Source organism: Komagataella phaffii, chromosome 1, assembly GCF_000027005.1.
Source record: "Komagataella phaffii GS115 chromosome 1, complete sequence".
Taxonomy (NCBI): domain Eukaryota; kingdom Fungi; phylum Ascomycota; class Pichiomycetes; order Pichiales; family Pichiaceae; genus Komagataella; species Komagataella phaffii.
The window spans coordinates 924,554-950,126 of record NC_012963.1 but is presented as its reverse complement, the minus strand read 5'-3'; the positions used below and the strand labels follow the sequence as shown (position 1 = coordinate 950,126).

The window sequence follows — 25,573 nt, the reverse complement described above, 5'->3', positions numbered from 1 at the left end:
GTGGGGTGTGTAGAAGGTTAGGTGGGAGGGAGGAACGAACCCTTGGTCATCCTTTCCTGTACCCCTTATCTGTGTTCGCTCGATGGAAGGTAGTGTGCGTGGAACTTTTACCCCTCCTAGCGTGCCCGCCTAGAATGTCCCCCAGACTAATTTCTCGCCTCGCAGCTCATCACCGACTGACAATACGCATCTATAGCTAGAAAGCCACCACAATCTACACTCAGGCATACAATACCCTATTGCCAACGCTTAGAAGAGCACATTACCATCAAATGGAGACCAACAGGGCTAGTGAACACTCCATTCAAGTTCCTCCTGGAGTTTACCCGCTCAACGGGCATGACTCTGTGAACGAAGGTCCCAAAACAGAGCTTATCTACCCAGATTTCAAGATTTGGCAGCATTCTCCACAAGATGACATTATAATGACTAGATATCTTCAAAAGGGTTTTTTTGAAGCGCCTGTGGTCCAAAATGAGTCCTTATCTGCTCGAAGTCTGATGGCCGTGAGTCTCCATGAAAACTCCAACGAGCCCAATGCATCCGAAGAGCAGACAGCCAAGGCTCCGAATCCAAAGATAAAGCTTTTAAGTGATTACATTATACAAGCAATTTTCCAAAGACGACAGTTGAGTAAGATACACACCAAAGTGATAGTCAGACCTCCTCCAAGGGTAACTCTGACCGAACACAAGAGAGAAAAATGGATGGAAAATTTGGCCAATACCAGAATCCCTTTGTCCCAATTAGCTAGAGCTATCCCCCATGGTATCAAGAACCGAATACTGCTGGAGCAGTGCTGTCTGTATAATGTTCCTGTTGCCCGTGCTGTCTGGTTGGTCAAATGCGTGGCAGGTAACGAAGTCAGAGTGTTGAGAAGGAAGGTCCAGCAGTCCAGCACCAATGCTCTTTCCACCAACGCAATTTTCAATACCTGGCTTTCTGATTGGACCGACCAGGTTACCAACTTTTTAGAGCGGTTCATGATTAGCATATTTACTCCAAATCAAAAAGATTGGAGGGAAAGGTCCAACTACAACCTTACTTTGGTAGGAAATCTCTTCATGGAAGATCTTTTGAGACAAGACAAGTTCTTGGGTTGGATTGTGTCTTTTTTGCGCCAATGCTTGGTTAAGTTATCCTCTGGTTCGAAAGAAGAGCCAGATCATGTATCGCAGGGATTAAACTTGCTTACCATTCATTTGGTAATTCTACGTCTGTTCTGGTTCAAAATCCTAAAATCAGATCACATATCAAAGGAAGCAAGTGTGGTCCTTTTACAATTGCATGCCAAATTAGTGGACAAAAGTACACTCCAGTCGGGAAACTCCCCGTCAACATTTATCATCGAGCTCAAGGAGAACATTAATTTTTTGATCAAGTATCTTTTCTATTACAGTCCTGATGCTTTCATCATTCCCAACTATTGGCATGATTTGAAACACACATTGAAGAAAATTTTGGACACTTCTAACAACCTGGTTCGAACGCAGTTCAAGCTTGTAACCTACAGGAATGAATCCCTAATTGTCAATCTGCCGCAATCTTTAAACAAACCCTTGAACTTGAACCAAGATGAGCCTTTGCAGAGCAACAGGGATGATCTCCTCAAATCACTGGATACGTTTTTTTCCTCCTCTGATTCTATTGGCACGTTGACGTCGTTGGTTTTTGAAAAGATAGACGAAGATGAAGAAACAGAGATCAAAACTTTTGCTCCAGACATAGAACCCAATGAACCAGAGGCCTCTGAGACAATAGAGATAGATTCGCCTATTAAGAATTCTCCCATTCCTAATAATAAAGAAGTTTCACCCCCAATCACAACCAAGAAAGGAAACAAGAAGGATACCAGAAAGTTATGGAGTTACAATTTCAGACTGTTGCTAAATTGGTCTATATCAAATTACCGAAACCAAAGCTCGTCTGTTGTTCAGGTGAATCTTGTTGTTTCTATTTTAGAACAGAGGCTACGAGAAATTTATTCAAACACAACCAATCTTAGAGCCAAAAAGTTGAAACTGGAAATTGAGCTTGAGCTATTGGACTGGATATTCCAGATTAACGATTCTTACAATGTTTTGAAGCAGAATAACGAGACAGAAATTGTATATAAACTAGAGACATTGGAATATCTTTGTGCAAGATGTTACCAATCTGGATTGTTGACTGTTTCATCTTACATAAGAAAACTTATCGCTTCCGGAGTTATCTATCTTCCAGATTGCTTCAAAAATAGCACAATCCACAGCTTAGTTCTGAAAAGCTTACCTGTTTTGAAGAATAATAATTTGGACAATATTCTAAGAAAGCTCTCAAACAAAGAGGAACCGTATGATAGTGCCAAAGACATCTTATTCTTCGAAGAAGCAAAATCAAGTTTGCTCCCGTTTATCGAATGGATTGTCAGTGATTTTGAGATTAACCTTGATCCTGTCTGGAACTGTTTAAAGTCTCTGGATACTAAAACGGCTATATTAGTCTCTGAATGGTTTATGAGTGAGACTTTTCGTCTTCTCTTCGAACGAACTGCAAACAAGAACCAAGTAAAGGTTACAGAGAAGAAACTAAGTTTAATAACCTACGCATTGGTCGAAAAATTAAATTGTTTACCTCAGTTCTACGTGAAGCTCCTGCAGGCATTTGCTCTTGAGTTGAAGTCGTTTTCAATAGATAAAATGACAATGATATTTATCTCCGAGATTATCCAGTTTCACGAGCAACAGGCGGCTGTTTTTTCCGCCAAGGAAGAGACTAATGCCTATACGAATATGATCAAGTCTTTGTTTCAGGTCGTCGATGAGGGTAAGTATCTGATCAACTGGACAGTATTCAAACCAACACTGGTCAATGATAAAAATGTTATATCAGAGCTTTCTAAGAGGATTGAACTATCCAAAAAGAGTTACATCAAGGACTTATCCAACCTCTATCAACTTAACTTACGTTCATCTTCATTCTTACTCCATAACATGAATTCCAAAGTTGAGAATTTGTTGAATTTCAACGGCCTTGTACACAACACACACACATTAGCGGGTCGACTATGGGATATGGTCAGGAAGAAATCTTTCACTAACACAGATATACCACCCGACCAGTATGAAAGAGACCTCTTCCAGTCGCTGAAGCTAATGAAATTGGAAAGGCCGAATGATTTGGTCAAAGCAGTTCTAGCGTATACGAAGAAAAACGTTTTGGCCACATTGTCCTTGGAGTACACATCGATAACTACTTATATTTTGAAACTCTTTTTGAATGAAGTTCTAGATTTGGAACAACTTTGGGACTTATTCAGCACCGTTAACGATACTTTCACTGACGTCAGCTGCCAGAAGTTTTTGAAAGGACTCATGTTTGATAAGTACTTCTCAGACATTGAGTGTATCCAATTGCTCTCAGATTTTGAACTTTTGAAATTAAAGATGGTTCGTTCTAAGGTGAAGCAAACGGATTTCAAGTCATGGTGTTCAAGGATGAGGCAATGCTTACTAGAAATTGACTCACCGGAAACAAACAACGGGAGAACAAATTCTACCCCCGTTTCAACCGAACTGGACCAACTGCCCACCTCAACCACAAATAATTTGCCTACTCCAATGCAGTTAATGAGCACTCCAACTACAGTAAGCAATTTCGATAGCATGCTCTCCACGACACCTTTCAACAGCTTCTTGAGTAGATTCAAAGACGAGGTCATGGAGACGTGCAAGGAGATGATCAATGTTCATACGGAGCTTTCTATAAAGTTTTTTAACGGACTAACCTCTTCCTTGCAAGGGGAGGGTATGAGCATAAGAATTCTCAATCAACTTCTGCTGCAAAACGATCAAGTGATCGTGAGTTGTAATGATATGTCCAAAGTACTGCAATTGCTAGACCCATTGAATTTGGGGGTTTGCCAACTATTGACCAAGACCTTACATGAAAAGGCTTTTCAGTACAAAAGAAAAAAGAACTCTATGAACCACGAAGAAAAGTCCAGTTTAATGGCTGATTTAACGCTATGTTTCCTGAAAGACCTCATGAAAATGCCGAAGTACCAACATTCTGACCACAAAAGTTTGGAGTTGGTGGGAGAATTGTTTAGATTCCTGGAACCTGATTTGAAATTGCTGCTGCTGCATTCATGCGAGCTGTTTTTTCTTACATCCGAGATGTTCCCGTTGGTAAACTCCAGGGAAGATAATCCGGGAGACAACACACTGGACATCCTTTACCTTATCATCAACAGCTGTACTAGATATGAAGACTTATTTTCATTATCGTCCAAGTACCAGAACGGAATTCCAATTCCGGACAATCTTGTTTTTTCGTTGACTGTGTCACTGGAGAAAATGATCGGGAAATGCGCCCGGCCCAAAAGAAAGCTTGATAAGCACGCCGAACAAAAAGCAATCGAGTCATCCATTCTCTTGGTGTGCCGGATCATTCTGATTCACAAGGGTTACCTGGTCGGATTAATACTCAAAAGGTCTACAGGTAACATCAATAAAGACTCATTTTTGCAGAATTTGGTGAAACTTTTCAATTCGAAGTTCATCAAATCCAGCTCTAAACTCGAGAATTTACTGTATGACATAATCGTTTCTATCAAGATTTTGATTGGTGAGCACATAGGCTCCACCAATCATGAGATACTGAATGTTTCACCTCCGGATTACAGCAATAAACTTAATTACCTTTTGGAGAATGTTTCCTTCCAGGACGGCTTGCGTATGAGCAATGACAGCCAAGAACTATTCGTTCAAAACACGAAGACCAAAACCTTGAGCAAGTTCTACATTCGCCCTTATGAGTTGCTGCCCGAGACTACTACGAAGATGGAGGAGAGCTGTATCAACCTGCACCTGTTCAATGCATCCACAGAACTGAAAAATCCTAAATGAAGCGGAGAAAATAACACTGAGCAGCGATTTGGCGAAATTATTGAGGCTGAGGCTGCCGATCGTCCAGTGTGTGAGTCGAGAAATGTGACAGATTTTTTCACCTTCTATCGTTATGCAATGTTATGCACCAGGCGGGGGTTATAAAGAAATAATACACAGCATTGCCCCAAAAGCTAACCAAATTTGGCCAACGCGATAGGATGATCACAATCTCCTAGTCGGACTTGGCAGATCGCAGAACAAAATTTGTTCCCCTATCTCGTTTCAGAGTACTCAATCGCTTACGCCAGTGTCAAAAGTTCCATCCCCAAATTCATTCCCTTATGAGTGATCCGCAAGAGCAGCTAAAGAAACTTCAAGTTCAGATCACCCAGTCCAAAAGAGAAACTAAACAATTGTACTTCCATTTGGATCGAGTGCTCAAATCATGCCAGGATTCCAACTTGACGACAGTTTATCGGCAACAGGTCCCTAATGGACCTCCAGTGAGATTTGATAACTTTGGACTGTACCATGTTCTAAGGGGACACTTCAACAAGATCTCTCAAATACGATGGGGTCCAGCTGACTCGTACTACCTACTGAGCTCCTCGCAAGACGGATTCATGATAATATGGGACACTTTGACTGGCTACAAAGTCAAGGCAATCCCGTTGGATGTTCAATGGGTGCTCAGTTGCGCCTACAGTCCAGATGGTCAATTACTTGCATCCGGAGGTCTATCCAACAGAGCTACTATCTACAACTTTGAGTCAGGTACGTCAAAGGCCGTGCTTAAGGGCCACACATGCTACATTAGCGACATGGGATTTCTAGGACCGGACAAATTGATTACTGCATCGGGTGATATGAACTGCATTCTTTGGGATGTCAATCGTGCAATACAAGTCAATACATATGTTGACCATTTGGGTGATGTTTTAAGCTTAGCTGTTGATCAAAAGAACGGTCGCTTCGTCAGTGGTGCCTCTGATGGCTATGCCAAAGTGTGGGATTGCCGATCAGCCTGCCCGGTTTACCAATATGTAGTGGGTCACAACGAAGTCACCGTCGTTGAACAACTCACGGATCACCTATTTGCTGCAGGCACGGATGATGGCACAATCAAACTATTTGACATGCGGTCAGATGGGGAAATCAATCGATACAACCCCCCATTTTTGGCATCCACTGTACCCCCTGCCCTCCACCAGAATCATCAGGGGGCAGCTGACGATTCGAGTGTGACCAGCATAGCCTTCAGTAGCAGTGGCCGACTTATGTTTGCAACGTATGCTGACAAAGGTTGTGTGGTATGGGATCTTCTGGCAAACCAGCTATTAGGAGAGTTGAGTGGACATAGTAACCAGGTTAACCAAGTCAGGGTCAATGGGCAGGGAAATGGTGTTGCCACCAGCTCATGGGACTCAACTATCAAGATATGGGGTGCCACGTAGAGAGAAAGGTGTTCTACCCCTTAATTTTTAATGGAGAGTGATATACTTAAGTAAATTAGTAATATGGCGAAAGCATGTCTATTCAGTATATGTCATTAGTTGGTCGTAACCTCGTGGATGGCATTGGCAAGGTAGTCAACGTTTTGTTCGTAGATACCAGCTATGGAGATACGTCCGTCAGAGGTCAAGTAAACAGAACGCTCAATCAACTTGGCAACCTGCTCTGGGTTCAGACCAGTGTAACAGAACATACCCTTCTGTTGCAACAAATGGGACCAGTCCAGGGGGTTGTTGTATTTGTTTTTCAAAGTGTCGTACAGCAACTTTCTCATGGAAACCAGTCTGTCACTCATAACCTTGACATCCTTGAGCCATTGCTGGTAAATAGCTTCATCGGAGAGAACAATTTCAACCAGCTTGGAACCGTGAGATGGTGGAGATGAGTAGATAGGGCGGATAACCTTCTCCAGCTGTGACTTAACGCGCACAGACTCATCAGCATCGCTGGTGATCAATGACAGTGAGCCAACACGCTCACCATAGAGACCCATGTTCTTAGCGAAAGATTGAGAAAGAACAAAGTTGTCTAGTCTACCGTCGACAACGGCTTTGTTGAAACGGAACAACAAAGACAGATCATCAATTGGGTTACCAGATCGGAATCCCTGGTAAGCCATGTCGACAACAGGCAACAACTTCTTACGTGACAAAACATCGATGATCTCATCGAACTCCTCCAACGTTGGGTCGACACCAGTTGGATTGTGACAACAAGCGTGCAACAAAACAGGTTGTCCCTCAGCAGCATTCTCCAAGTCTTCCAACAAACCTTTCTTATCCAATTGGTTGGTGTTGAAATCGTAGTATCTATACTTGCTTGTTGTCAGTCCGGAGCGCTCCAAAATGGCGATATGGTTAGCCCAAGTTGGGTTTGGAACCAGGACGTCCTTTGGTCCCTCGTGGAAATATTTGATGAACTCAGATAACACCTTCAAGGCACCAGTTCCTGAAATGGATTGGGAAGAAACAATTCTGTTCTGTTCCAATAATTGCTTACCAGCTGGATCATTACCATACAAAGTCTGTTTGATCAGCTCGTTGAACTTGGGAGAACCAGTGATTGGGACATACTCCTTGTTGACCTCAGTCTTGATCAAGACCTCTTCAGCCTTACGAACCGAAGGTAAAATCCATGGCTTACCATTCTCATCTCTGTAGGCTCCAACACCCAAGTTGATCTTGGAGGGATTAGTGTCCTGGTTGTAGAGCACAGTTAGACCCAAGATCTTGTCTGCAGGAGCTTTTTCGACCTTGGCCCAAGCAGACACCTGTCTTAGTGATGATGATGAGAAGAATCTCTTTCCTGAAGCAAGCATGATGACTTGATATGGTCTGATTTGGATGAAGAAAAGAACAAGGGGTTCACGAAAAACTCTTGGGCGTTGAGTCTGATATTTATATGCGCGCTTGGCTAGGGAGGGGATATGGCGCCTATTACGGCGGTTGGGAGGGCCAAGCGGCTATAATCGGGTGGGTTCGGAAGTATTTAGGCATGCTGCGGATTATTCCGGTAGCCTACAGGGTTTCCATGTGATGAAATATAGGGGGAACCGGGGGTGACATCGCACCCCGGGTGAGATTTTTCAGATGATGCTTATAAACTTTAACCCCGACTCTTTTCGTTTCTTGAAATAGTTTCTCCCCCCCCTGAGTCATTCGGAAAGCACCCCCCTTACACCCCCCTAGACGGTATTCTCCTGCTAGTGTGCTAACGCCTCGGTCTACTTAACTATTGTGCCCCGGAACTTCAACATAATAAGCGAGGCACTAATAAATTCAGCATGATGTCCATTTCTAAACAGGTCCTAGGAGTAGTTGGTCTATACTATGCATGGGACACAGTGAAAAATATCAAACGTATTCTGCACCCGGACCCGGCCGACCGTAGCGGAGTAGAGCTGTCGTGTAATAGTTCGGTGTTGGTGCCTGCGGTAATAATTTACAACTTGTCTGTTATGAGCAAGTGGATAGTTGGCGTAGCGACTATTGATTATGTTTATGACTCATTGAAGGATGTTATTTTCTGAGTGTTCTATAGTTCCAGAAAAGACGGGTCTTCTGCCAAATATTTCAACACATGCACTCCTCGGTCTCTCATATTCCAGCCTTGATGTTGGTGTAGAACCATGCTGGAGATCATGCTCTCTGCCACCAGATCTACTGGCAATCCTCCGAAGCCGGTTGCCAAACCGGGAAAGATAACGTTGGGAGTTTTCACTTCGTTTAGTGCCTTCCAGACAATATCAAATATGAATCGTTTCCAGTGAACTTCGTTCCCATCGTAGACATGACGAGGCACGCGCATAGTAGGTATGTGTACCACCGTATCACATTGCAATTGGCGCCATCCTCGGGTGGCATGGGAAAAGGTGATGTTGTTTAGATGTTGTACCGGTATATAGCCGTTGCACTTGATCAATGCTCCGGCGACGCATTCTTCAAAGGATGGCTCCAGGGATCCAGGGTCTGTTTGCAGCAATTCTCGTATTGCTACATCGATACCTCCGCCGAAACTCGCAAACGAATTGCCTGGGGAAACTATTGTAGTGGGGGAGTCCAGCCGAAGTTGATCGAACGTTCCATTGAAAACCTGAAACGGTATGCCATTGTTGGGGTGTAAATTGGAAATTCTCTGGATTTCTTTTTGCCACAAGGAGCAGAGCTCTTTGTTTAGATCCAGAAGAATGATCTTTTGAAGCATAAGTTAGGGACGGAAGTGATGGATGGAATCTCGCAGCAGAGATTTGAGTTATCTATTATGATAATCGCGCACAATTCAAATAGTTCACTAGTAAACTCCAATCAGTGCAAGGCAACTTGCACCTTGATGGGGAATAAACGTCTAAGGGCTTGGAGTCTTTGAAGCTGAGAGACAGTCAAACAGGAATAGCCATCTACAACGCCTTTTTCAAGTTTGTTTATCCAACCCACTTCTCTAGTCGACCTAATCAATTTATATATATACACCAAATACTCTACAAATAAATCCTAGGCACCAGGAATGCTGCTTCTGTTGGAGTCACTGGAGTCTCTACCACCAACAAACCATTGGCTTCAGGCTCAAAGGTATCAACATACAGCAGAGGCTGGTATTTGTCTACAACCCAGAACTGGCTATTATCTACTTGAATGTCCTTGGAGCTAGGAGTAATTTTTTCTCCATCTGCTCCCCTCTTGCGATCAACTTCTGAGCCAATCTTAGGGAGATCGTTTGCCAGGTTGATGTATGCCAACCAATTGGTGTTGTATAGCCAGAGGTTGTCTCCGTTCAGAACCAAACCGAGACATTTCTCAAGAACACCTCCTAATGCATGACGAGTGAAATCTGTGTTACGCTTGCTCCAGTCACTGACCACTCCTTCCTCAGTATCTATAGTGTATTCTGCCACGCTATTATCGTGGTTAACAACTATTAGTTTGTGGTCCTCGTGGAAGACACTGTGTAGGGCAATTAAATTGGATGGCTTAACCAGCTTCGAACTCTTCAAAGTGTCCAGGTTAGCTATTTCAATCAAACCATTGACTCTTAGAACAGATGCCAGTTTACCGTCTTTAGAGAGACAGAGGCTGTAGATGTTGTTCAAAAGAGTCTGCTGACCTTGAGGAATTCTAGTACCATTAAGTTCCACCTCTTGTACCGAGTCACCGGATTGATCCACAAAACCGTTTGAATCTTCAACTAGAGATTCTTTGATCTTGTAAATGTATAGTTCGTTGTCTGGTGATACGACGATTAGCTCATTGTTCTGATCATTAAACTTAACCAAACGTGCACCCACTTCCTGAAGCTTCTCATCGGCAACCTTTTGAATCTGCAATTTATTATCTTCATTGAAGGCAAGCTTGAACACTTTGACGGTAGAAAGACGAGCGACAACCAAGAATTGCCCGTCAGAAGTGAGATCACAATGGGTGATGTTGTCCTCATCGCTTAGGACCAGTTTGGCTAATAGTTTTCTGCCTTGCTGAGGAAGGACTTTCCATACTTTAATGGTTTGGTCTTGCCACATGATCACCAGCTTCTGGGATTTATTGAAAAGAACAGTTTGATACGTTTCAGGGAATACTGACAGTCTTTGAATTTCGCAGTCTTGAAACGATTCAGGCTTAGAAACGGCTATGTCTGACAATGATGCTCCAGATAGTAACAGATCGAGGTCCTTGGATTGGTAGCAAACGGAAGCACGAATATCATTACCATGAACCAATCTGTTGCAACTGTTGACCCATTTATCGTTAACAAATTTAAGGTTGTAGATCTTCCTGTCGACACTTCCACTGAAAATCTTAGTCTGTTCGAAATTGGTGCAGATGTTCAGCACATCTGCTTTATGAAGATCGAACGTTTGTAATAGGACAAATTTCTCGGCATCCCACACTTTGACAGCTCCAGTGGAGTCACCGGATACAAATTGAGATCTTTTCTCCAGAGGAATTACGGACCACACCAAAGTGCTCTCTGTTGTTGATTTATCGACATTCAGAGTGGAGATTAACTGGCCTCTTCCTGGACCTTCCTCGTAATTCCATATCCTTATACGGCCATCAGAACATCCGGATACAATTTTCTTATCGTTGAGCCAGCACAGGTTCAAGACCCTGGCATTAGAACGTTGGAGGATCGATTCATGTACTAGAGATCCCGGTCCACCACTTATGTCAATAACGACTACAGTTCCATTGTCACAGCCTACGCATATCTTATCCTGAGTTGTGTTGATGCTGATACTCCAGGTGATACCGGAGTTACAATCGTAGTTGTTTAAGGGCAAACCGGTAGCAATATCCCATTCGGTCATCACAGTCGAACCACCAATGGAAAACAGACGAGGAGGGTAATCGTCATAAGTAGACCAAACCAGGCCCTCAATGACACGGTCTTTACCTCCTTGTAGCACATTTTCCAGCAGGAAGTTCTTGTGAGGATTCCAAATTTCAATATTACCGTTTGATTTTCCCACTGCTAATCTTAAGTTCTTTGGGGCAAAGCCATTGGAGGAGAAGTGAGAAAACGCCAAAGACGTCACTGTCCGCGGCTTATACTTAACGAATCTGCAACGATGAATATCCATTTCTATACGTGGATCTAAGGTTGAGCTTCTGTGAGTCTTTTTCGGCTTACAGTAGGATCCTAGTAGTTCACTTAATCACATAATTTTTTTTAGGAACTTTTAAATTTATTGTGTGGTTAGTGCACGCCGACTTTTCAGTATTTTTTTTTTTTTTTCTTACCTTTCTCCTCCCATCTTCAACATCATCTACAACAACGTACATGTTGCACGTTGTACCTATCGCGTAACCGATTAGGGAGATTTCGAAATCCCCATCGCATCATCATGAGCCACAGTCGTTATTTATTATAGTACTGATGAGTATCGGAAGCCCGATGAGCACATACCACCTCCAGTTTAGTATTTAAGGGTCTGAAATCCTGGAGTAGTTGCCAGAAACACAGAGACCCACACTATGAAGTTGACTGTAAGCTCTTTCGTGCTTCCACTGGTGGCAACCTTATTCGAAACCGCCAAGGGAGATGATACATATCTCTCAAGAAAAGACCTGAACGTTCCTCAATGGAATATTACCCGTTATGGTGATGTGAAGCCTAGTGAAGGCTACATCTTTGTCACTCCTTATGAAACTACCTCCTCTCAACCGGGAGCCTACATTTATGACCAAGACGGAGACTTGGTCTGGTCAGGATTCTCCTATTTCGGAGGAACTCCGTTCAATTTTCAAGTATTTAATGAAACTCAATTTTACGCTTGGGAGGGTTCTGTGAACATTCGCACAGGCCATGGACATGGGCATTTCAGTTTCTTTGACAACAGCTATAAGCCTATTAAGCAATTGCATGCCCTTGAACATCGTCTAGGTGACATCCATGAGTTAACCATTCCCAAGAATTCAAGCAGCGCACTGATTGAAATTTTTGAGCCCACTGACCAGTACGATCTTTCTCCTTATGGAAATGGTACTTGGGTGAACAATGCCATCATCCAAGACATTGATCTTGAAACTGGAGAATTGATTTTCGAGTGGGTTTCTCTGGACCATATTTCACCAGCAGAGTCAGTTTTAAGCCTTGAGTCCGGGTTGGCTGGTGTCGGACAGAATTCCTCAACAGCTTGGGATGTTTTCCATTTCAACTCTGTGGACAAGAACGTAGAAGGCGATTACCTGATTAGTGCCCGTCATTCTTCCACTATCTACAAAGTGAGTGGAAAAACTGGAGAAGTTTTATGGAGATATTCAACCAGCTCTTCATTGTCTAATTTCACAATCATAGACAACTCTGCAGAGTTAGAAGTGGACCCAGAATATCTTAAATTTGGATTCCAGCATCATGCTAGGTTTCTCACGCAGACACCAAGAGGTGGCAAGGAAATTATCAAGTTCTTTGACAACCACGCTTATAGTCATGGCCACACTGAAGCCGGTCATGGCTCCGAGTCTTCCTCAGTCACCAGCAGCGGAAAAATCGTTGAGCTGGATTTGACTCTTGGTACCGCCAAGGTCTTGGAGATTTTCCTCCCTCCTACTGATCATCCCCTTTTGGCAAAATCTCAGGGATCTCTACAACTGCTACAGAATCACCATGCAGTGATCAATTGGGGATCTGCGGGAAGTATCACCGAGTATGACAGTCACCATAATCCAATCTTTCATGCTGCTTTAGATGCAGACTCTGATGACGTTCAAAACTACAGAGCTTTCAAGTATCCAAGATGGGTGGGTTATTCTCCAGAAAAGATTGCCCTGTTCAAACAGGGTTCCAAGGTTTACATCTCGTGGAACGGTGACACTGAAACTAAAAAATGGAAATTATCGACCCAGGGAAAAGAGATCGGTGTTTTTAAGAGAGCTAAGTTCGAAACTGTAATTGATCTTCCTTTGGAGTTCCAGGATATCTCTACTAAGTCAATTGAGGTCCAAGCTCTGTCGCAGGACGGTGAGGTCTTAGGGTCACTTAATAGTGCTCCCAAGGAGGAAGCTTCCCCAAGGGTTCCTCTGTTGGGTGCTTTGGAAGACGGTTTCCAAAACTACTTCTCTTGGAGAGCTGCAAGAACTCACGATTAGTTGACTAATATATTTCATTAGTTATATAATATATGGTTCAATATATTAAACAATATCTATATATTAATTTACTTCCCGCCATCCGAAATCTATGTCACTGCGGAGACGACATATGAGTCCGAAATGGAAACTCGAATCTATGAACAGAATTATTATATATTCATTCCATTATCCATGATAGCATCCCGAGGTCTACTCATATTGAGGAGATCGGGACTAAAATACCTAAGTACCAGCAGTATCCGGTTCCAGTTATCTCCGCTGCAAAGATATGACGAGCTAGTTGGTAACGGGAAACTCCGAGATGATGAGTTTCAACGAGGCATAATATCCAACCTTGAAGGATTGCACAGTCAACTGAACCAATACCATCCACCAAAAGTCGAAGCTCCGGATGTTGAAAGCCTTAAACCGGCCCAAGGATTCTCTAGGATCTTTTCAATCTTTGGCAAAAGTTCTAAAAACTCCAAAAAAAAATCTCCGGATCACATTACTCCTAACGGAGTTTACCTTTATGGAGATGTAGGATGTGGTAAAACCATGTTGATGGACCTCTTCTACGATACAATACCCGGCCATTTGACGAAGAAAAGACTTCACTTCCATCAGTTTATGCAATCACTGCATAAGAGGTCCCACCAATTGAAAAAACAGCATGGAGGTCATGATATTGACGTGATCCCATTATTGGCATGGGAATTAGCTCAACAGTCGACAGTTTTATGTTTTGACGAATTTCAAGTCACAGATGTTGCCGATGCGATGCTTTTAAGGCGACTGCTAATGTTAGTTCTTCGAAATGACCATGGCCTTATCTTGTTTGCAACTTCCAACAGAGCTCCAGATGACTTGTACATAAACGGAGTCCAACGAGAAAGTTTCATTCCATGCATTCAACTAATCAAAGAAAGAACAAGTGTGATTTACTTGAACTCTCCCACTGACTACAGAAAAATTCCCAAACCTATCTCTTCCAATTACTATTATCCCAAACCAGGAGTGAACTTTCAAAGTGCAGCTTCCAGGGAACAACAGAAGAAACATACTGAACAGTGGTATTCTTTTTTCTCTCAAGGACATGAAATTGAGAAAAATGTTGAATTGTCCATCTGGGGAAGAAATCTGGTTGTGCCTCTTTGCACACCACCATACGTCGCAAGATTTACATTCAATGAACTTTGTGGTAAACCTCTAGCAGCTGGTGATTACTTGACCCTTGCAGAGACGTTTTCTGCTTTCATCATAACTGATATCCCATATTTATCAATCAATGTCCGAGATGACGTCAGACGGTTCATCACATTTTTGGACGCTGTTTACGACGCACATGGATGTATCGCAGTCACTGCAGCTGCTAATTTCCAGGACCTTTTCGTTGAACCTGAAGACTTATCGGAGGGGAATTTTAATTTGAGAGATAAAAAGCCAGAAGAACTGGAAAATGATTCTACTTTTGAAAATGATGAGTTGGTAAGTAAGCATGGTTTCGATAAGAAAATCGCTAAAAAGGCCTCTATGTTTGCCGTGGATGAAGAAAGGTTCGCCTTTGCAAGAGCATTGAGTAGATTGTCCCAAATGAGTACTCAAGACTGGATTGACAACTCCAGAGTGCATGAAAAGAAGTAGTAGAATAATGTCCATATAGTAGAATGATATCCATACTTTTAATCACTTAGATCATCAAATTCCAGATCGATGGCATCTGGGTTTATCTTCTTCTCCATATTATTAGTGGTAGCAGAACCTACTTGGGGTCCCGTAGACGATGCGACAAACTGTACGGGAGCGTTGGACTCGACTAAGGTCTCGACATCTTCTAGTTTAGCTTGGTCGTCAATTGATCTCTGATACCGCAGCATTGATTTGAATGTGTCTTCATTACCATAATGCAATTCAAAACGTTCCCAACGTTCCCATAAGATGGGATTCTTCTTAGTGGGGACAATAAGATCCGCAGCATAATGAAATATGGCCCTTGCTCGTGAGATTTCTTTGAGCTTAATTTCCAACTCAACGAAGGGAATAACAATTGATTCAGTGAATCCATATAATGTAGCAGGTAGTGACTCGAGAGCTTGTTCGTAAATCTTTCGAGTTTTCTGATCCTCTTGGTTCAGCAAAGACACTTGTATGTATATCTTGAAAATATTATATTTCTCCTTTTCGTCTTCCAACTTTTCTATAGCTTGCTCGTAGATTCTAAAAGCTTTACTGATAAAACCATGATCGAGTTCAAACTTTGCGTACCCAATATATATTGGCTCTACAAGATTCAGAGGACATTGTTCAATACATTGTTCAAACAAATCCCTGATATGTTCGTTTGTGAGCTTGAACTTTGCCTGCTCGTTGACCATTTTGGAAAGATAGACATTCCAAATCTCGAAGGAAACAGGGAAACGAAACAAATGTACACCTTTCTCGTAACATCTTAAGCACTCCTGATATCGTTGGTGTTCTTCCAAAAAATTACAATAGTTTAGAATTGTTAAGGGAGTGGCTATTTTTAGGTCAATCACTGTATCATACAATTTGATTGTATCAGGAATATTGCCTGACGACTCTACCAAATCCAGATAAAATGACCATAATTTGGTAGATTTTTTCAATGCGAATTCTTTTAGTGAGGTTTTCATCACATCTATAGCCTGAGGATAGTCATCATTCTCCAATTCCATTTCAGCCCAGGAAATGACAAGATCTGCCAAATCTTCTGGAAAAGGAAAGTTCGCCTTCAAAGTAGCAGCGTATATTTTCCGGGCTGTTTTCAAATCACCCTTCGATTTGTATACATCAATGTATCCTAACCAAAGTTTGGGCAACACTCCAGGTTCTTCGATGGTGCCAGGATCAATAGTTCTAATTGCTTCAACATAAGTGGCTAAAACGTTTTGTAATTGTGTCTCTTTATCAAAAATCGCAACTCTATCTAACCAAGTTGCAACATCATTCTTGTCCTGTCTCAACAGAACGTCGTTCATTAATAACTCTCTTCTGTCCATTAGTTGTTCGAAGCTATGCATCCTCAATTCCAACATTGGTGAAGTCTCCAGCCCTTGAAGCTCTAAATCTTTCAAAGTAGTGGAGATAACAGTTTCTTCGAACTCTAAGTATGTGTCGTAGACCACAACAAAATCCTTCACCGTCTTTGATTTGGTTATCCCGACTTCAAAGATTTCCCTTACTTTATGGAAATTTCCTCTGTTTATCCAGTATTGAGTCCAATGTATTATCATGGATGCTTGTTGGTCAGGAAACTTTTCAATTAGGTATTGAACCAGTTTTTCGATCTTCGTGTCATGCGACTTGTAATCAATGTTCTCTGATTCTTGGGGATGCTTTATTAGCACATTAAGATAGTCTGTATACAACTTCAATTCGGAGAGCTCTACTGTTGCCAGAAACTCCGTATTATCCAGCAAATCTTGAAAAGTTCTTGTGTATGCTGATAAGTCTGAATGCGCTTGACTGGTTAGTTTATGAAGTATAGTCTGGTAAGTAACGTTCTCCAATTTGTACTGATCAGGAATAAATCCGGTTTCTTCTTCAATTGACGAAGCATCCTGGAGCCTCACATAAGGCATGCATGTTTTCTTATAATAGTAAAATCTTGTCCAAATCGACAAGGAGGTGATGGCTCCAACATCGTCAGCAAATTGCAGGAGAAAAGGCCATATCAAATGATGTTTTGCAAAAGGAAGTGTTTGTAAACACTGGTCAGATTTCCGTCTAACAAAGGTTATCCCAGGGATACATGAGTATTTGACTAGTGCCTTCAAGTACAAAGCCCAGATTATGGGAGAAGACCCATTGTAAAGTAAAGATTGTTCGAACACTTTGATTAAACCGTCAAACTCCTCCAATTCAGACTTTCGCTCCTCCCAAAGCTTCACACAGGTTTTCAGACACAGGATCCAAATTTCAGGTGCTCTTTTCAAAGCGTTAGCAGCTCTGAACAGTACGTAGAACTGTTGATCTACAGGGGACGAGTGCTCCTTGTGACGATAATAAGCAATCCAGGACTCCAATGAGTATGGATCTAGCAGCAATGACTCCTCGTAAGCCAGGTCTTCATAAGTAATCAGCTTCTCCATGAGGACGAAAGAGTAGAGCAACAAGAGCAAGGCTGGGGAGGGGGCAGCTGACGATCGGAAGGGAAGTACTCTGTGAATAAATATATATTCTAGGTACGACACGGGCAATGTGATAGGGGAAAGCGAATTCTTACAAATAGTTTTCTCTCACAGTGTCCCACCCAATATTCACTTATCCCAAGGCAGCCAGCCATAGGGACAAGTGAACGAAACTCTTCCTGAAGTGTAAACCTCCAAGAACATGTCCGGATCAGGAAACAGGTAAGTGGACTGCGTTTGTATTGTCAATTTGATTGATTGACGATGTGTATGGTGTGTAAGCTACTAACATTTTGTTCAGGGAACAAGTCTTCCCCACTCGTATGACTTTAGGTCTCATGAAGGGTAAACTGAAGGGAGCTCAACAGGGTTACTCCTTATTGAAGAGAAAGTCTGAGGCTCTTACCAAGAGATTCAGGGAGATTACGCGTCGAATCGACGACGCCAAAAGAAAGATGGGACGAGTTATGCAAACAGCAGCTTTCTCTCTTGCTCAGGTGACATATGCAACGGGCGACAATATTGGATATTCAGTCCAGGACTCAGTCAAGAGCGCCAGATTCCAGGTGAAAGCCCGTGAAGAGAACGTAAGTGGTGTTCGTCTTCCCCAATTTGAGACCCATATCAACGAAGATATCAATGATTTCAAGATGACAGGACTGGGACGAGGTGGTCTTCAGGTCCAAAAGGCTGCAGAAGTATATACGAGTTCGGTGGAGACATTGGTGGAATTGGCTTCATTGCAGACTGCTTTTATCATATTGGATGAGGTTATCAAGGTTACGAACAGACGTGTGAACGCTATCGAACATGTTGTCATTCCCCGTACAGAAAACACCATTGCATACATTAACTCGGAACTTGACGAGCTTGATAGAGAGGAGTTCTACCGACTGAAGAAGGTTCAAGAGAAGAAACAACAACAAACTGCTTTGCAGGATGCCGAGGCTGCTGCAAAGAAGGCCCAATTACTGGAAAAGAAAGCCAATGATAAGTTGGAGGCAGACCAGAAGGCCGAAGAAAACAAAGATAATGAAGCTAGTGAGCAAGCTAAAGCGGAGTACGATCCTGAGGAAGAGGCTAGACAGGTTTCCAAGTTCATAGATGAACCGGCTGATGATCTTACTGCCCAACAGGAAGAGGATATCATTTTTTAGTAATAGACTAGTTGACATTGGACATAGGGCAGTCGGCCTTCAGCGGAAAGAAGATTGTGTAGCTGTAGAAGCTCTGCGTGTCTTATGACCTCGGGCAAACCTTGGGCAAGTAGTTTGCGAATCCTGGAGCACCTTTGACATTCTTCGCACTCTTTACAAGGTCCTCGACTGGGAAACTTCCTCTTTCCTTTCCCCACACAAAACTGCCAACGATGGTCAAACTCATATCAATTATAGCCCTAGTTCAACTTGTCTCTGCGACAATTGTACCTTGGAATCTCCAGAACGTCTTATCTGACGTCCATCACCCTTCTCTCCATCTCTTGGATTATATTCAATCCTTGAAGAACGAGGTAATGTTCGATGGCGACGATCGCAGAATAATCAAGTTAGGCCCCCAAGAATACCGTATTATCACTGAAAAAGAGAAATACCAGTTGAAAACAGAGGGGATATCATTTATCGATGTCACCTATCAGCATGGAGACAATGTAGAGCTGCTCTATTCCAGTGCGCCAGTTACCGTTCCAGACTATCTTTATCCGTCCAATGATACTTTCCATTTCAAACAAGTAAATTCTTTGATAGGTGAGATTGACATTGGCAGAATGCAGGCGTTTTTGGGAAGGTTCTCTAGCTTCTTTACAAGATTTTACAAATCTGACAAGGGGTTGCAGAGTTCTATCTGGTTACAAGGTGAATTGGTTCAATTGGCCTTGAAAGATCCATCGAGGTTCAATGTTACTACTGTGGAACACCCTTGGAAGCAGAATTCTGCCATCTTTACGATATACGGTGAAAATGTTGATCCTTCGAAAGGAAAAGGGGACATTGTAGTAGTGGGATGCCATCAAGATTCCATAAACTTGCTTTTCCCCAACATTCTCCGTGCTCCAGGGGCTGATGATGATGGATCTGGTGTAACTTCCAACCTTGAAGCGCTCAGAATCATAGTTGAAAGTGGCCTCAAGTTTCACAATACAGTAGAGTTTCACTTTTATTCTGCCGAAGAAGGAGGACTACTTGGCTCCCAGCAAATTTTCAGCTCGTATAGAGCTGCAGAAGAGACTGTTGTTGCTATGCTACAACAGGACATGACTGGATACATCCAAAAAGCTTTAGACCACGGGGAATCCGACCACTTCGGGCTAATCACTGACCATACAAACGCAAATCTGAATAGCTTCCTTGCACTTTTAATCGATGCATACACTTCAATTCCCTACAAAGAAACCGAATGTGGGTATGCCTGCTCAGATCATAGTTCTGCCTTGGAACATGGTTATCCATCTGCCATGGTCTTTGAAAGTAGTTTTGCCTACACAAATCCCTTCATCCATAGCACCCAAGACACAATTGACAAGATCAATTTTCCACATATGGCAGAGCATGTCAAGTTGGTCCTGGGTTACGTTGTAGAGTTGGGATTAGAACATTTTAGGTGAATGGGGGATAACAGAGGGGAGGGAGACTTACGCGTAGCGAAATTCTGAAATTCCTCAAGTCTACATCAGAATTGCTAGTAAATTTTGAATGAATGATTTGGTCAAATCTAACATTTTCGTTTGCTCCTGGCTATTGAAAGCGTTGAATGAGGTCAAAGATGAAACAGTTTCAAAAATACCAAAGTTCAACAGAACTCCCCGGGTTATGAAAGTTTTGCGGTTAATCACGGTTTCTAGAGATCTAATAAGGCTAATCATATGTGATTCTGCAAATTCGATTCTAGCGGAGGTATCAGCCGATGCCATAGCTGAGATTGAGTACAACGAAAGACAAAGGTTCTCCAAGGGTATAATGAATACTGAAATCTTAGTAGTGGAGTCCTCTCTTGTGTTTACTTCACTGCACCAACTGATGCCCTGGTACGGTTCTTACTTGCCCCCACGTATAACAAAAACCAACGGTGAAGATTACTATATTTCGAAGTATGCAGTACTGGAAATCACAAAGCTCTCCATTTTCAATCGGGATCAGGTGAAGGAATTGGTTGATATCCCCCTAGTTTATCTAGAAAAAAGCTACTCTTGGCCAAAGCTGGTGACTTCGCATGTTGATGATGAACCGACATTTTGCTCAGATTAGAATATATACAACAAAATACCGTCAAATTTTCGTCTATTTACACTTTTGGGCTAATTGCGTTGAGAAAGTTTTCCTCTTGGTCTATCTCTGACCTTCTGTTTGTTGATGTTCTTTCCTCTTCTAGTCTTGAAACCACCCTTGGCCAATACACCCCATGGCGACATGGACAGCTTATTGGACTTGGATTTTCCTCTACCACCACCCATAGGATGGTCGCATTTATTCTGGGCCACACCTCTCACAGTGGGTCTTATTCCTCTATGCCTGGAACGACCGGCTTTACCGAGACTTTCATGTTGATGATCTGGATTAGAAGTTACTCCCAATGTAGCGCATGCGTCAATGGAAACATATCTCTCTTCACCGGATTGCAAACGAACCACAGCCTTACGCTTCTCAGGGATTTTATTAACGATTCTGGCATTTGCTCCAGCAGCACGACAATACTTAGCAGGACCATGCACGGTCTCGCTGACATTATGGACGATGGTGCCCACTGCTATCATAGAGATTGGAAGACAATTTCCTTTTTGAGCAGTTTTTGCGTTCAAAATAGCTGGATCGATACGACCGCCCATCTCTTCCATCAAATATTCAGGAATACCAGATCTAAACGATTCAACAATATCACCTTCTCTTAACCCTTGACAAGCAATGATGTAACTAAGGTTTCCGGTATCATTATGTTTCAGCAAAGCGATATGAGCAGTTCTGTTAGGGTCGTACTCAATTCTTACCACGGTTTGTCTACCCGGTTCTTTACGGTGGTAGTCAATAAACCTGATTCTACGTTGATGCCCTCCACCTCTGTGTCTAACGACAATTCGTCCGGTGTGGTTTCTTCCCGATCTACTGACTCTGGTCTTCGTCAGGGCTCGAACAGGTTTACCCTTCCATAAATAAGGATACATTGGTTTCCTCCACCATCTCAAACCTGGAGATGTAGGTTTTAGTTTTTTCAATTGAACCGTCTCCTTAGAAAGCTTCGTCTGTCTAGCAATGATTTCGTGTTGTTTCTCCAAATCAGTAAGGTCACCAGCGGCTTGAGTAATCCTTGGAGTAGGTTCTGTGGCCAGAGTTCGAGCTCCGGTGCTGAAAAAGCTTACAGACCCAAACAAATGGGTTTGCAACAGTTTCTTACCCCAGCTCGCCCGTGGTAGGCTTCTGAGTGGTAGGTTAAACATGCGATTAAGAACCAGAGTTGGTGATGGCAGGAAGGTCCTGGAGGATTTCCATACAAATTTTTGATATCGCGAGTAAGATCCAGGCACACATTTACGCATAAGCACAGCGTAAACACCTTCCCATTAACGAGCGCGATTCATTGGCTCGTTGAATTTTAGGGAGGACAGATCCCATTCAGTCAACCTCCGTTTCAAGAGACTTGTACACTTCACAACCAGTCACCTATCAAACTACCATGTTTACTCGTTCTTTTGTTCGTTCCATGGCTACAGCTGCCAAGACCGTCAAGCCACCAGTTCAATTGTTTGGATTAGACGGAACCTACGCTACTGCTCTGTACACTGCCTCCGTGAAAGTTTCCAGTGTTGACCAGGCTGCTGGGTCCCTGAATAAGCTGAAGACTTACTTGGACACTGATTCTACCACATCCGGAATTGTGAGCAACCCAGCCTTGTCTCTGAACGACAGAACCTTCGTTGTTCAAACTTTGAACTCCAAACTATCTCTGGACAAATCAGTTTCCAACCTTTTGGAAGTTCTAGCTGAGAACAATCGATTGGGACTACTTGGCGACATTGTTAAGCAGTTTGGTGTTTTGACTGATGCCCACAACGGTGTTGTTGAGGCTACCGTCACCTCTGCTTCTCCATTGGATAAGAAATCGCTGAACAGAATCCAACAAGCTATTACTGGCTCTGAATTTGTTGGCCAAGGCAAATCATTGAAAATTAACAACCAAGTTAACCCTGACATTTTGGGTGGTCTTATTGTAGAAGTTGCTGACAGAACTGTTGATCTTTCTATTTCAGCCAAAATTGCCAAGTTAAACAAGGTCTTAACCGAGTCTCTTTAGATGACATCGTACACATATTATGATTAGAATGGTAAAGTGATAAGCGTTGTAGTGGGTAAGAGTGAGGGCACAGGTAAGACGTACGGATTGTGTCCACATGAAGTTGTTTGTTGTAAGACAAATATGGCTAGCCCCCCTCCTCCCTTCAGCCCTCGAAAGTTCCTTCTAGATAAATATAATCTCTTCCCCTTCTCCTTCTAGGCGACTGATTTTTTTCCCCCCTCCCCCTCAAGGCCATCTCGATCATCGCCTTTTTTTAGTAAGGTGATATAAGAGTAGAGTCACCTAAACTTTCCATCCCCATGCTAGGAGAGATATCGGATCGTAAGTGACCACGTCTTTCAGCCATCAATGTCGCGTCATACTAACCCTGCAGAGCTTAATAACCTCGAGTTAGACAGTTGGGTAGATATCACTCAACAATTCTTTGAAACTGCCAAAAATGTCAAGCATGGGAACATTGTCAAATTGGAATCTTTGGATCTGATGGAGGGAACCGATGCCAAAGAGATCCTGAACCCAGCTCTAGACACTGGTCTTATTGAAGACGAGTCCTACGATTGTGACCGGGACCTCACTTTGGATGAGACTGTCAGAGTAGTGGCTAATATCACCAGTTGTCTGGTTACTTGGCTGGATAGCAGCTCTCTCCCCGTGACCTTATTCTCTTGCAGGTATATTGAAGAGATCCTGACCCGGTTCTCAGCTTTGTTGTCATCATCAACTATCGTGGAAAAGATTTTTCAGGTCTCTAATCTTCAGTATTCTAATAAACTGGATCAATCTGACTCTTTTACTTACAGAATTTTGAGAGCGTACTTGATTGGAGTTTTAAATTTCACAGCATTTGTTTTAAATATCCCCGTCTTGAAAGATGAGGAAGACTTAAACCGTGTATCCATGGATTTGAACATTGACTTGCTCCTTCAATTCCCTCAGAAGGACGTTGCGGACTTGGTAAACTCTGCTTACAGCTTACTAGAGAAGAGAGATGACAAAAACAGTAAAGTTTTGCAGCTTTATTTTGACATATTGAAAAGGCTGCAAATGCTATACCCTTTGTCAGCAAGCGTTAATCAAGGTGATTTCCAGGATACCCTCTTTCTTCACGAGGCTACTGGGTTCATTGACAAACTGTCCGAAGAAAACGACTACATTGACTCCATTCCCCAGATACCCCATTTGTTCACAAGGGGAATTCAAAAACGAAAGAACAACATCTTTCCTCCCCGCCCCATTAAAATGCATTCATTTACTATTTGCATTTCATACTTGCATTATCTTTTTGACGACCTCAAGTTGGCGATGGACGTCCTATGCTTTCAGGATGCTGCAGATTTAAGGAACCGACTATATATCTTTGGATCAAAAAGAAATGAAAAATTGCCTGACCAAGAACACACGTCAACTCATATTGTGGCTGCATTGTTTTTAGAATCAATACTCCTAAGAGATGGACTGATATTAGGAGCAATACCTGTTTCGGAGTTCTTAAAGCAAGACCTTTCAAGTTTGACAGCAGGAGAATCTGTTGTCTTATCATTGTTGGAAGATGATAAACTGACAAATGATAGGGCGATAAAAGCCAGAGCATCTTCATTGTTGCAGGAAATGGAAAAGACCTACATTTCATGGATTCAATCATTTTTGCAGAATCCGAGTAAGCAGAGAGATTTTTTTTTGGATTCTGTAGTAGTTTGGGATACAATACAGGTAACTGCTGACGATCTAGAAACATCACTGCCCGATGATTATGGTTTAGAGGACACATTCAAATCTATTCAACCCGACGGGTCTTTGTCTGAACTACCTGTCATGCCCTTATCCTCGTACGTTTATTACATGAAACTCGATTCCATGGTTCAAGTTGTATTCAGGGGCATTGAGTTAGAGATCTACAAACCCTGGGAGATGTACCAAATGTATTGGTATGGGTTATATCTTCTCTCCACCTTGGAGTCTCATATCGCTCGCATGAAAGATGTCGCCAAGTATAAATTGTCCAAAGCTGAAGGTGAAAGTAAGGATATCTGGAAAAAGACTTTAGATCATATTAATTTCCTCATTCAAGAGACTATAGTGTTTAAGACACTAGCGCAAGCTCAGCAGTACACATGGACTATACTGGATAACCTAAAACTTTTGAAACTTCCAAAATACAATCGAACTACTCCACAATTGTTGTACCAATTGAGAATGAAACCGTTTTCGTCAGTTGGTATACCCCAATTGCCGAGTATACAGCATTTTCAGAACTTTGCGGATGAAATAGCTGAGGGTAGTCTACGGTTTAGGACGGAAAGGGAGCGAGTGCAAGATATTTGTTTTCGTTGTAGCTCTGCTGTTCGCCAATTAACAACTGAAGTTAAAACTGCAGCATCCCAGCTGAAAAAGATTCATCCATCTCGGGGTCGTTTCAAGGCAGATTACGAAAGGGGAGTAGACCAAATACTCCGATCCAGTATTGGCGTGGCTGTATTTTCCACTAAAGTTAACAAGAAAATTAAAGATGCTGAGTTTGTAACTCAATGCCTGAAGGAGAATCCAAGCAATCAAGCATACGATGTTTCATTGAGCAGAGCCCAATACCATCGGTTTTTCCGCCTGCGGAGATTAAACATATGAGGAAGTGATAGTTATGTAGTGGTCTTTCTTGTACAGCTTTGGAGTATGATAGTGAATGGCCATGCCAGCC

At 42.5% G+C, this 25,573-nt stretch overlaps 14 protein-coding genes across 14 annotated transcripts; 9 read left to right on the top strand and 5 right to left on the bottom strand.

The window, feature by feature from the left end:
- Positions 1-272: 272 nt before the first annotated feature.
- PAS_chr1-1_0483 (uncharacterized protein) lies at positions 273-4,889 on the top strand (the record flags this gene model as incomplete). The annotated part of the gene is made up of 1 exon (XM_002489805.1): positions 273-4,889. One exon carries the CDS (start codon positions 273-275, stop codon positions 4,887-4,889), a length of 4,617 nt encoding a protein of 1,538 aa, XP_002489850.1.
- A 323-nt stretch (positions 4,890-5,212) lies between these two features.
- Positions 5,213-6,325, top strand: PAS_chr1-1_0201 (G protein beta subunit, forms a dimer with Ste18p to activate the mating signaling pathway; the record flags this gene model as incomplete). The annotated part of the gene is made up of 1 exon (XM_002489804.1): positions 5,213-6,325. One exon carries the CDS (start codon positions 5,213-5,215, stop codon positions 6,323-6,325), a length of 1,113 nt encoding a protein of 370 aa, XP_002489849.1.
- Positions 6,326-6,420: 95 nt separating this feature from the next.
- PAS_chr1-1_0200 (Cytosolic aspartate aminotransferase; involved in nitrogen metabolism) lies at positions 6,421-7,701 on the bottom strand (the record flags this gene model as incomplete). Its single annotated transcript, XM_002489803.1, has 1 exon — positions 6,421-7,701. One exon carries the CDS (start codon positions 7,699-7,701, stop codon positions 6,421-6,423), a length of 1,281 nt encoding a protein of 426 aa, XP_002489848.1.
- A 716-nt stretch (positions 7,702-8,417) lies between these two features.
- On the bottom strand, positions 8,418-9,086 carry PAS_chr1-1_0482 (uncharacterized protein; the record flags this gene model as incomplete). Its single annotated transcript, XM_002489802.1, has 1 exon — positions 8,418-9,086. The coding sequence occupies one exon, from the start codon at positions 9,084-9,086 to the stop codon at positions 8,418-8,420; it is 669 nt and encodes a 222-aa protein (XP_002489847.1).
- Positions 9,087-9,360: 274 nt separating this feature from the next.
- PAS_chr1-1_0199 (Nucleolar protein, component of the small subunit (SSU) processome containing the U3 snoRNA) lies at positions 9,361-11,457 on the bottom strand (the record flags this gene model as incomplete). The annotated part of the gene is made up of 1 exon (XM_002489801.1): positions 9,361-11,457. One exon carries the CDS (start codon positions 11,455-11,457, stop codon positions 9,361-9,363), a length of 2,097 nt encoding a protein of 698 aa, XP_002489846.1.
- A 394-nt stretch (positions 11,458-11,851) lies between these two features.
- PAS_chr1-1_0198 (Hypothetical protein) lies at positions 11,852-13,465 on the top strand (the record flags this gene model as incomplete). Its single annotated transcript, XM_002489800.1, has 1 exon — positions 11,852-13,465. The coding sequence occupies one exon, from the start codon at positions 11,852-11,854 to the stop codon at positions 13,463-13,465; it is 1,614 nt and encodes a 537-aa protein (XP_002489845.1).
- Positions 13,466-13,588: 123 nt separating this feature from the next.
- PAS_chr1-1_0197 (uncharacterized protein) lies at positions 13,589-15,091 on the top strand (the record flags this gene model as incomplete). Its single annotated transcript, XM_002489799.1, has 1 exon — positions 13,589-15,091. The coding sequence occupies one exon, from the start codon at positions 13,589-13,591 to the stop codon at positions 15,089-15,091; it is 1,503 nt and encodes a 500-aa protein (XP_002489844.1).
- A 38-nt stretch (positions 15,092-15,129) lies between these two features.
- Positions 15,130-17,559, bottom strand: PAS_chr1-1_0196 (Component of the spliceosome complex involved in pre-mRNA splicing; the record flags this gene model as incomplete). The annotated part of the gene is made up of 1 exon (XM_002489798.1): positions 15,130-17,559. One exon carries the CDS (start codon positions 17,557-17,559, stop codon positions 15,130-15,132), a length of 2,430 nt encoding a protein of 809 aa, XP_002489843.1.
- Positions 17,560-17,800: 241 nt separating this feature from the next.
- On the top strand, positions 17,801-18,755 carry PAS_chr1-1_0195 (Subunit D of the eight-subunit V1 peripheral membrane domain of the vacuolar H+-ATPase (V-ATPase); the record flags this gene model as incomplete). Its single annotated transcript, XM_002489797.1, has 2 exons — positions 17,801-17,820; positions 17,900-18,755. The coding sequence occupies 2 exons, from the start codon at positions 17,801-17,803 to the stop codon at positions 18,753-18,755; spliced, it is 876 nt and encodes a 291-aa protein (XP_002489842.1).
- A 212-nt stretch (positions 18,756-18,967) lies between these two features.
- Positions 18,968-20,200, top strand: PAS_chr1-1_0194 (uncharacterized protein; the record flags this gene model as incomplete). The annotated part of the gene is made up of 1 exon (XM_002489796.1): positions 18,968-20,200. The coding sequence occupies one exon, from the start codon at positions 18,968-18,970 to the stop codon at positions 20,198-20,200; it is 1,233 nt and encodes a 410-aa protein (XP_002489841.1).
- An 88-nt stretch (positions 20,201-20,288) lies between these two features.
- PAS_chr1-1_0193 (Hypothetical protein) lies at positions 20,289-20,840 on the top strand (the record flags this gene model as incomplete). Its single annotated transcript, XM_002489795.1, has 1 exon — positions 20,289-20,840. The coding sequence occupies one exon, from the start codon at positions 20,289-20,291 to the stop codon at positions 20,838-20,840; it is 552 nt and encodes a 183-aa protein (XP_002489840.1).
- Positions 20,841-20,890: 50 nt separating this feature from the next.
- On the bottom strand, positions 20,891-22,024 carry PAS_chr1-1_0192 (mitochondrial 54S ribosomal protein RML2; the record flags this gene model as incomplete). The annotated part of the gene is made up of 1 exon (XM_002489794.1): positions 20,891-22,024. One exon carries the CDS (start codon positions 22,022-22,024, stop codon positions 20,891-20,893), a length of 1,134 nt encoding a protein of 377 aa, XP_002489839.1.
- A 236-nt stretch (positions 22,025-22,260) lies between these two features.
- Positions 22,261-22,878, top strand: PAS_chr1-1_0191 (Subunit 5 of the stator stalk of mitochondrial F1F0 ATP synthase; the record flags this gene model as incomplete). Its single annotated transcript, XM_002489793.1, has 1 exon — positions 22,261-22,878. The coding sequence occupies one exon, from the start codon at positions 22,261-22,263 to the stop codon at positions 22,876-22,878; it is 618 nt and encodes a 205-aa protein (XP_002489838.1).
- A 351-nt stretch (positions 22,879-23,229) lies between these two features.
- Positions 23,230-25,503, top strand: PAS_chr1-1_0190 (Non-catalytic subunit of N-terminal acetyltransferase of the NatC type; the record flags this gene model as incomplete). The annotated part of the gene is made up of 1 exon (XM_002489792.1): positions 23,230-25,503. The coding sequence occupies one exon, from the start codon at positions 23,230-23,232 to the stop codon at positions 25,501-25,503; it is 2,274 nt and encodes a 757-aa protein (XP_002489837.1).
- Positions 25,504-25,573: the final 70 nt, after the last annotated feature.